This window comes from Panthera uncia, chromosome E3 (assembly GCF_023721935.1).
Source record: "Panthera uncia isolate 11264 chromosome E3, Puncia_PCG_1.0, whole genome shotgun sequence".
In the NCBI taxonomy this organism is placed as follows: domain Eukaryota; kingdom Metazoa; phylum Chordata; class Mammalia; order Carnivora; family Felidae; genus Panthera; species Panthera uncia.
The window spans coordinates 16,499,833-16,509,337 of record NC_064815.1 but is presented as its reverse complement, the minus strand read 5'-3'; the positions used below and the strand labels follow the sequence as shown (position 1 = coordinate 16,509,337).

Genomic DNA, 9,505 nt, shown 5'->3' with positions numbered 1-9,505 from the left:
CGGGCCGGGAGCCGCTGCCGCTCTCGGTCAGCACCGTCCGCTTGAGCGGCCCGGGCGCCTCGAGGCGCAGCGGCCCGGCGGCGGGCGGCCGGTCCCCGGCGGGCTTGCGCGCGCGGTGCGAGGGCCGGCGCCGCAGCTCGGACGTGAGCTCGTGCTTGAGGAAGCGGAAGACCTCCTTGGCCGGCCCGCGGCGCTCGGGCTCCAGGGCCAGCAGGCGCTGGAACATGCGCAGCGCGGGCTCGGTGAAGCGGCGCCACTGCGACGGCAGCCCGGGCAGGCGGCCCCGCTGCCAGCGCACGAACTCCTCGAAGAAGGCGTCCGCGCCCGACGCCGCCTCCCACGGGAAGTTGCCGGTGAGCACGCAGAAGATGAGCACGCCGAAGGCCCACACGTCCACGCCCGTGTCCACCGCGAAGCCGTCGGCGCGGCCCGCCTGGCACACCTCGGGCGCCGTGTACGGGATGGTGCCGCTGACCCGCTTCACGCGGCAGCCCACGCGGCGCGTCATGCCGAAGTCGGCCAGCTTCACGCGGCGGCACTCGCGGTCGAACAGCAGCACGTTCTCGGGCTTGATGTCGCGGTGCACCAGCTGCCGCCCGTGCATGAAGTCCAGCGCCAGCCCCAGCTGCTGCACGCAGCGCTTCACCGTGTCCTCGGGGAGTCCCACCTGGCGGGCCGGGGGTGGGGGTGGGGGGGAGCCGCGCTCAGGGACGGCCACCCCGCCGGGCCCTGCCAGGCCCCTCCCGCCGACCAGTCCCCTCGGCCGCCCGCCCCCCCGCCAGGCCCCGCCGGCCTCGCCCCGAGCTCCCGGTCGCATTCCCGGGGCTGCCGCCTGGGCCATGCTTCTCCCTTCCCCCACCTCACCGGGGCACCTCCTCCTCTCTCTCTGGCCCTGTCATTCTCATCCCGCACCCCCCACCCCCACCCCCACTGCAGCCACAGACCCGGGCCTGAGCGCCCACGGCGGGCCGGGTGCCCTTCCGGCGCTGTCTCAATCCCTCACAGCTGCTGTTACGCCCACTTCCCTTATAGGGACATAAGGCTCTGAGAGGCCTTGCCACTCACCCCCTGAGCGCAGGAGCAGATTCATACCTGGCACCACCAGACGCAGAGCCGGGAGCCTGGGATTTTCTGCGCGCTCCCTCCCACTCCAGGGCACCTCCTCTGGGAAGCCTCTGGTGGCCCCGCGGCCTCCTCTCCCCCCTCGTGCCCCCACTGTTCCTACGCAGCATCAGACAAGGCTGCCGAGGAGGGTGGTGTTGGACTTCATCCCAGGCCCCTGGCCGCTGCCTTCCCAGAGCCTGGCTCAGTCTGTCATCTGGCTTATTTCGCAGTGTCTGTTCCCCACGAGGAGGCGCGCAAGCCTTTATTCCTAGTGTATCCCGGGCCCTCCGGTGGCTGACGTACGGAAGGGGCTCAGTAAATGCTTGTTGGCTAAATAAGTGGTCTGACTGCCCCCCGCCCCCCCCTACTCTCCCCCTGCAGGGGTGGGAAGACATCTCCCCTCTCCCTGGGCCGCCACACCCAGTACCTGAGGAGGAATGATGTCGAACAGGTCCCCGGCAGGTGCGTACTCTTGGGCGAAGACGTAGCAGTCCTCGGTCTCAAAAACCACGTCAAAGACCTTGATGATGAAGGGGCTGGAGGAGAGGCTGCTGGTGATGCTCACCTCCCGCAGGAAGTTCTTCAGCTTGGTCTTGTTCTTGTTCACAAACTTCAGCGCCATTTTCGTGCCTGATGGGGCAGGAGCCACAGTGGTGAAGGCTCCTGTCCCCGCGCTCCCGCACCTGACGTCCCCAGGCCTGCCCGCACAGCCCGTCCCCGCCACGGGGCAGCGTGTGTCTGTCCTCACCTTACTGGTAGCAAACTGAGACCCGGGGAGGGGAAAGGACTGGCCAAAGGCCAGGCGGCGAGTCGGGGGTCAGGCCGGGTCTCCTGCCCCAGCCTGCCGGCCTCGGTGAGGATGGCCTGCTGCTTCCTCCACTCTCCCCTCTCCTTCCTGACGTACAGGATCCTCCTTCACGTCTCGGTCTCCCCCCACGCTAGAACGTAGCCCCCTGAGCGCGGGAATCTGTCTCGCTCGTTGCTGTGTCTCCAGTGCCTTCAACAGTGTGGCGCACAGTAGGTGCTCAACACATGTTTGTTACGTGGCTAAGGAGGAATTAGACACTGAGAGGTGAGGGTCTGCAAGGCATAGGTCCCTGACTCTGCACTTGGGCAGCCATCTGTACCCACTGAGGGTGCAAAGCCGTGTGACGCACACGTGTCCACAGGGCCCTTACCTGTCACAGGGCCCTCTCTTCACTTCGCCCTCACAACCCGCGCCTCATAATGACCCTGGGAGGTGGGCCAGCCCTAATGCTATCCTATTTTTAACAGGGGAGGAAACCTACGCACAGAGAGGTTAAGTCACTTGCCCAAGGTCACACAGAGAGCAAGTGGCAAAGGTCAGGCCACCCCATGTCCAGTGTTCCTCCCGCCGCTGTCGGTGGGCACAGAGCCCCCGCCCCCCGCCCCAGGTGTGTGCAGCTGTGGGCGCTCACGAAGTCCCCGTCCCTGACTGGCTGCATGGGCACCGCTGTGAGGCTGTGCTGTGGGGAAGGCATCATGCTCGCGGGGAAGTGAGAAGATTCTGGAGCTGCCTTCTGGGGTCTTGCCCTGCCTCACAGCCTCTACAGCTGCATGAACTTAGCTGAGCGATGGGTCTCTGGGTCTCGGTGTCTTCATCTGAGAAATGGAGATGGCCACAGTGACCTCCCGGGGACATCTCCCACCCCTCCTGAAGCGTGGTGCCGTTTCCAAGGACGCACCCTCGGGCTCTGTCCACTCCGCTGGGGTCAACTACCCCCGATGGGCCAGTGATTCCGCAAACACCACTGCCAGCCCTGACTTCTCTCCTGAGCTCCCCATGTCCCGGGGTCATGCCCTTGGCCCCAAAGCAGCCCACCCTCCAGTCTGGGCCCCGGGCCCCGTCTCAGGTCTCCCTGGGCCGCTCAGGCTACATCTCTCCACCTGGACCACGAGCTCTGTCTGCCTGCTGACCCCTCGGCTCCGGAAGCGAACACCCACGAGCCCCAGGCAAGTCCCCCCGCCCCCCGCCCCCCAGCCTTCACACCCGCCGCCGGCAGATGCTCACCCGTGCCCTTGTAGGCCACCAGGTCGACCTTCCCATAGGTGCCCTTGCCCAGCTCCCGGACGAGTTCGTAGTGCTTGGTGACATCGCTGGCGGCCAGCGTGCGGAGGGTCAGTGCCTGCATATCTTCAGTGAGGAGCGGCACGCCTGCCCCCAGCCCAGGGGCGGTCCCCGGCCCACAGCAGGGCAGGGAGCGGGGTGGCTCGGGCTCCGGGCAGCCCACGCTCATCTTCTCCCTGTTGTGGGGGGCGCGGCACCAAATGTGACATCAAGCCAGGGCCCCCTGGCCCAGCCACCCGCTCCTTCCCCGGTACCTCGGGTCCCCGGATGCCAGGCTCAAGATGACCACACGGGGGCGACGAGCATCTATCCCCTTGCCCCAAGGCTTCAGGGCCAGGCCTGAGCCACACTCCCTGGAGACACGGTCCCTGCCCCCGCAGTCCCCACTCGGGTACCACTGGCCCGTCTGTCTCAGGCTGTCATCCGGACACAGCCTCAGACAAGGCACACGTGTTTACGTCACACAAAGACACTCCGTGTACCAAGTTCACATGGCCACTCCTGTCGGCAAATACTGATCACCACCTGCTGTTCGCCAGGGGCCTGCTGCTCAGAGCCCTGGGCCCGCATCACTAAACCGACAGGTAAGAATCCCACCCTCACGGGACTTAGGTTTTGGGGAGGAGACGGGCGATAAACATAGTGAACGCGTGAATTACACATTATGATACAAGGTGTTACGGGCTTTTGAGAATGTAAGGCAAGGGGTGGGGAAGGTGTGGTCTCAGGGCAGGGGTCACGGTAGCAAATTCCTCAGCCAAGCAGGCGCAGACAGAGCTCTGGCGGGGTGGTGCAGATGTCCCCCGCTCCCCCAACAGCCTTACGCCCCTCCCCCCTCCCCAGACAACACAACCCTGCGCCGGCATACGCGGCTACAGGTGGCATCCCAGGCCCCACCTCCCTCCCACACCCGCTCCGCCCCAGACCCAAGGCAGAGCCCAGGCCCACAGAGACCCAGCCCTCCCCTGCCTCACCCTCCACATTCACAGCCTGACTGACCCCTTCGGTATCCGCACAAGCTGCACCCACCCGTCAGAGGCACCGAGTTTGTCCCCAGTGTTGGCGGGTCAGGGAACTGCTTCGGGGAGAGTCCGGGGCCGGGTGAGAGTGAACGCCCACCTGGGGCCTGCATTTCTTGTCTGTCAAGTTGGCGGTGGGGGTGCTGGGAGCGAAGCTTCCAGGAGCAGGTGCGCACGTGTCTGTGCGTGTACCCGCAGGAGAGGCCGGCACCGAATCCTCCATAAGCTGAGCCCCGGGAGCCTGCCTCCTGGCGCACCTCCCCTTACTCCCTCCTACCTCCCATCCCAGGTGACTCACCCCACACTTCCCCCAGCCCCCACCCCTGCAAGACAGCCCAGGGGTCTTGGATAGCGACCTGGAGCTAGCCACCCGGCTTTGAATCCGGCTCTGTCACCCGCTAGCTGGATGGCCTTGGGCAAGTTACTTCAGCCTCGCATGCCTCAATTTTCCATCTAGAAAAAGGACGTATTAGTGCCTTTTCTCTACGGGCTGCTCAGCCGTGGAGCGCTTGGTGCCTGGCACACGTAAGGGCTCTGTAAGTGCCCCGGAGTGGTGTCGTGCATCCTGCGTCCCCTCCGGCTGAGCCGGCCACAGGCTGCTCTCGGGAGCCCCGCATCCTCACCCCGGCCCAGCCGCGCCCCTTCCAGGCCCCAACCCTCTTCTCCTCCTCTGCCTTCCCCTTCCCTCTTGGCACGACCCAGCCTCCCACTTCACACGGAGAGGAGGAACATCAGGAGGGAACTTCCTGGCCTCCCACGTCCTCCGGCTGGCTGGGGGAGCAGGGGGCCCTCCGCCCCTCCTCCGATTTGGCTCCTGCCCCCTCTGCTTCCTCAGGATCCTGCTCCCCCACTCAGCCCCCTTCCCCTCCATTCGTGAGCAAGCCCTACTCCATAGAAGCTTCCCCCGCTGCAGGCTCTGCCCTTCCTTCCCTAATTCCTTTGGTCTGAACGGATGCCAGAGTCTGTCTGAAACGCCACACGAATGCCCTCAGTCTGCAGCCTGGATTAGCCCATTTCATAGACCCCCACGGGGGAGGGATGGCGCCAGGCCCACGGACACAGGGTCCCGCTGCCCCTACCTCTGCCAAGCTCCTTGTGTTGAACCCGACTGGGCCGTGGCACCCGTCACCCGGTCTCTGTGCGGTCCCAGCTCCAGCCAGACGGCACCCTGTTACTGTAGCCGCCGACTAGGCTAAAGTGGGCGGCATCTCCCCGTGGTGGTCTTTCCTTGCCTTCGGGGCTAGAAGGGGTCACTGGTCCCAACCTCTGCCAAATATCCCTCCCTGCCCCCCCACTCCCCGTGGGGAGAATTCCGAGTGAGGAAACCCAGGCGATCCGCTTTGAGGCAGCAGGGAGGGGTAAGGCTGTCTCTGGGTGAGCGTCCTCAGGCCCTTTCAGGGGAAAGTGCGGGCCGGTCCCCCAGGGGGTCCGATGAGTACACACCCTCTTTGCCTTGAACTCTTCCCCCTGCCGGCCAGTGAGACGCTGGGCTGCTCTGCTGACCTACTTCTCTTGATGATTGTGGACTCCCCGAGGGCTGCTGCGCTGGGCAAGGCCATGGGCGTGCAGGCACATATACACACCTGTGTGCAACGCTCCCGCTTTGGGCTTTGGCCCTGCCAGTCCTTTGGGGCTGTTTCTACATCCTCTGGGAGGTTGACCGACTGGCAGCTGCCAAGTTGCTAGAAGCTCTTTCTCCTCCTCTCCCCTCCTCCCTCGCCCGGGGGCTGTGGGGTACATGGCTCATCCCTGCTGCTTCGGCCGCCGAGATGCACTGTGCAGGCAGCTGTCTGGGTCGGGGGTGCAGCCACAGTGGGGTGGGTCTGGGTCCCACATTTGCCCCCTGCACTCCGGTTTAGCCCTTGCTTTGACCACCACCCTGCACTGCGTCTCTGTGGCTTCAGTGCCTCTCTCGAGTCTCCTCTGCCAGTCCCGCTGCCCGCCTTGATCTCCCCCTGCCCCACAGCCAATCTTCTCTTTATCCTCAGGCCCCACTCTTCCAGGAAGGCTTCTCTGCTGCCCCAGGTGCCGGGTCCTGCCTCTGCTGAGTCCCAGGATTCACATAGGGTCTGTGTGGCTCTCTCTGAGGGCTTCTGTTGAAGATCTTGGGGTGGTCTCCACTCCGTCCCCTGTCTGTTCCCATCAACAGGCCAAGAGCTCTCCCGGGGGTAGTTAGTGGCTACTTTCTCCCAACCTTTCTTAGTTCCTAGGGCCCAGTTTTGGGGGTCCCCACTACTGGCCCCTCCCTCCTTCACAACCTCCCTCTCCCTTCAGACCTGTTCTCTGCCAGCCGTCAGCAGGCGACAAGGAATTAATCCACACAGCCCTCCCCGTCGCTGCGTCATAGCCCCAGGTACACACTGCCTCTGACCCAGTTACGATGCATGTGACTTAAGAGGCACAGTGGGGAGCGAAAGAAACAGCATGGGCCTTGGGGCTCAGCAGGCTTGCCCTTGATCCTGCCCTGCGCCACTTTTTAGGTGGGTGACCTCGAGCAAGTCACTTGTCTGGGGAAAATAACAACAATGGCAATAGCAAGCAACTAACGCTGAAATGGGGCTTACTACCTGCCGGGCCCTGGACTCAGGATGAGCTCATCTTATCTTCCCAATTCAATGGGTAGGTGTCATCATCACCCCCATTTTAGGTCTGAGGAGAACGAGGCACAGAGAGCTTGAATAACTCGTCCAAGGTCATGCAGCTCGCGTTGGGACTGGCTCCAAAGCCGGTGCTCCGAACCACTGTTTTCCCAAGTCAGGATGGTAGAGGATCTCATCCGGATGCCTTGGTATCCAAGTGGGGAAACCGAGGCCCAGGAGAGAGCAAAGCCTGAGCCGAAGACGCCCATGCATTCGCTCAGCTCCTGCTGGGAGGTGACTGAGCGGCAGGCACTGTCCAGGCGCTTCACGGGTATTAACTCACAGCAGTAGGTAGACCAGCAACTTCCTTCAGGCGGGGACTCCGGGCCAGAGAGTAAAGTAACACACATCCGCCTCCCCGAGTGGTCGAGGGCACATACACCTGGCATCGGTGGGAACTTGACCTGAAACTATTTTGCCTTCATCACCATTGCCTCCGCTTGAAGGAGCGGCTGTGGACTCGGTGGCTGTGAACTTTCCAGCAGCAGGTGGTGGAGGCCCCTGGCTGGCCCCCTGTTCCTCCCATGTAGCCGGCCGTGCCGGGGGACCTCACGTGCCTTGCACCTCAAGTGTGTGTGTGTGTCCTCGCTGGCCCCGAGGGAGGCCCTTGGTTTCCGGTCTGTGTTGCTGAAGGCAGGTGGGTGTCACCCAGCCTTCCCGGCAGCAGTTGTGGCTCTGGCCCTGTGGGCTGGGTCTTCTGCCGCACGCCGGGAGGGCTTCCCAAGCAAGAAACAAGACCGAACCGCCTACCACTTCCTGTTGGCAGGTGGCTTGGGCTGGGTGCCTCTCTTACGAAAACCATACCCAATGCACAACCCAACTCAGAGCTACTTTGGAGCCTGCCTTCCCTACCCTCCCCCACCACATGCACACACAGTGCCAGCTTGGCAAAATGTCACTTACTGAGTCCTCATAAGAACCCTGAGAAGAAGGGCAAGATGCTCCCTCGGTTTTGTTTTTTTTTTTTCTTAAAAACACAGCTATATTAGTACACACCACAGAATTTACCGGTAGTAGGCGTACGATTCAGTGATTTTAGCAAACGTCCGTTGCCGCAATCAAGTGCTGCTTTCTGTTTTATAGATGAAGAACCTAGGAGGTTGGTGATTTACTATGGTTCTGGAAAAGACAGCCACTGTCCACCAAAACTTTGTGTTCCCTCTTTTATAATACAGAGCTGCTGCTGGAGGGTGGCTGTCGGCAGGGTACTGCATTTCCTGCCTGCCTCGCATCCGGATGTGGCCATGTGACCAGTTTTCCCCAATGGAACGCGAGCAGCGATGATGGATGTGACTGTCTTTTAAGACTGGGAGGAGTTTCTCCATTCTCTCATCGGTCCTAAAAGACAGTGGAGCTACAAGATAGGAAGGAGGAGCCTGGGTGCCTGGCTGTAGGTCTCCTGGCCAAGAGGATTACCCACTCTGCATTTTATGGGAGCCAGGAGCGAACGGCTGTTGTGTTAGGCTGCTGAGATACAGGGGCTTGCTTGTTACAGCGGCTAGCACTACTCTAATCCAAGGATTATGTAGCAAGGAGGCCAAAAAGGTATGATTTGAACCTCGGTTTGTCCACTTGCCTGGAGGATGGCCAGTCTCAAAAGAGAGGGGGGCCTGCGCTTACCCTGTCTCCTGGGAGGATAATAATACTGGCAAATGTTTATTGAGTGTTTCCATATGTCGGGTGCTGTGCTAACCACAATGGATTCAATCATTTAACAGTTACAAGCCTGGGCAGCAGGTTCTCCTATCATTACCCCATTTTACAGAAAGGACTACTGATACACTGGTGGGCTAACTAATTCGGATTTGAACTCAGGCGTCAGGCTTCTGGTCCCGTGCTCTCATGCACCGCGTCCTCTGAGGCTCCTGAGGGTAAACCCAAGCAAACAACAACCTAAAATGAGACCGTTGTTACAGTCCCAACAGGGAGGACATGTGTTCTCCATCACTGGGGGAGAGAAGCAGAGAGTGGGGAGTTGGGGGCGGGAGGTAAGGTTGGACCAAGTGATATCACCCAGGCCTTTCTTACTCTCACTCGGGGGGGGGGGGGGGGGTGTCTAAGATTCTCTGTCCCCATAGTACAGGCAAACCCCAAGAGTATCCTTAACAAAGCTCTGGCCTAGAAGGATTCCATCCGCAGACAATTGTTGCTGGGTGGGTCACCTCCTTGAGTTCGTCTTATTAAAAGCCGTGTGAAAAAAGCAGCCATAAGGCATTATTTCAGGTACTGAGTGGGGACAGGGAGCTTGCTTCACTCGCTTCTATGTAAAGCGAGGGGGTGGAGGCTCATTCCCCAAGCCTCCATGCCGAGCCAGCTCCCGATACCCCCGGCCCCCTTATCTGCCTCCAGGCTTCTGCCTCTGAGGCCTCCTTGTCCGTGTCTTAAGACCACATCAGACCCACTCCTTGTCTTGCTTGGGAATTTTCAGTGGCTTCTTAAGTCGGCCCGTGGTGCTTTTTTCCTGCTCAGCATGAATTTCCCTTTCTTCAGGGAATGGCCCCTCTCTCAGGCCACGTGGTTCAGTAAGGTGGTCTCCATCTTGGCTTAGGGGCAGGCCTGACCTGGGCCTAGCTGGCCAGCACATCCATCCCACCTGCCAGGTCATGTGACCGGTTCACAGATGAACCTGTGACCAAAGGTGGCCCACTGGGATC

The 9,505-nt window shown here is 61.5% G+C and overlaps 1 protein-coding gene across 1 annotated transcript in view; it reads right to left on the bottom strand.

The window, feature by feature from the left end:
- The window catches only part of SBK1 (SH3 domain binding kinase 1), a 13,010-nt gene extending 4,171 nt beyond the window's left edge, over positions 1 to 8,839 (bottom strand). The window contains exons 1-4 of the mRNA XM_049638482.1: positions 6,780 to 8,839; positions 3,137 to 3,369; positions 1,532 to 1,734; positions 6 to 667 (exon numbers count right to left, since the gene is read on the bottom strand). Of these exons, the coding sequence (XP_049494439.1) occupies positions 6 to 667; positions 1,532 to 1,734; positions 3,137 to 3,362 (1,091 nt within the window). The 5' untranslated portion in view covers positions 3,363 to 3,369; positions 6,780 to 8,839. The remainder of the gene's footprint in view (positions 1 to 5; positions 668 to 1,531; positions 1,735 to 3,136; positions 3,370 to 6,779) is intronic.
- Between the last annotated feature and the right edge of the window lie 666 nt (positions 8,840 to 9,505).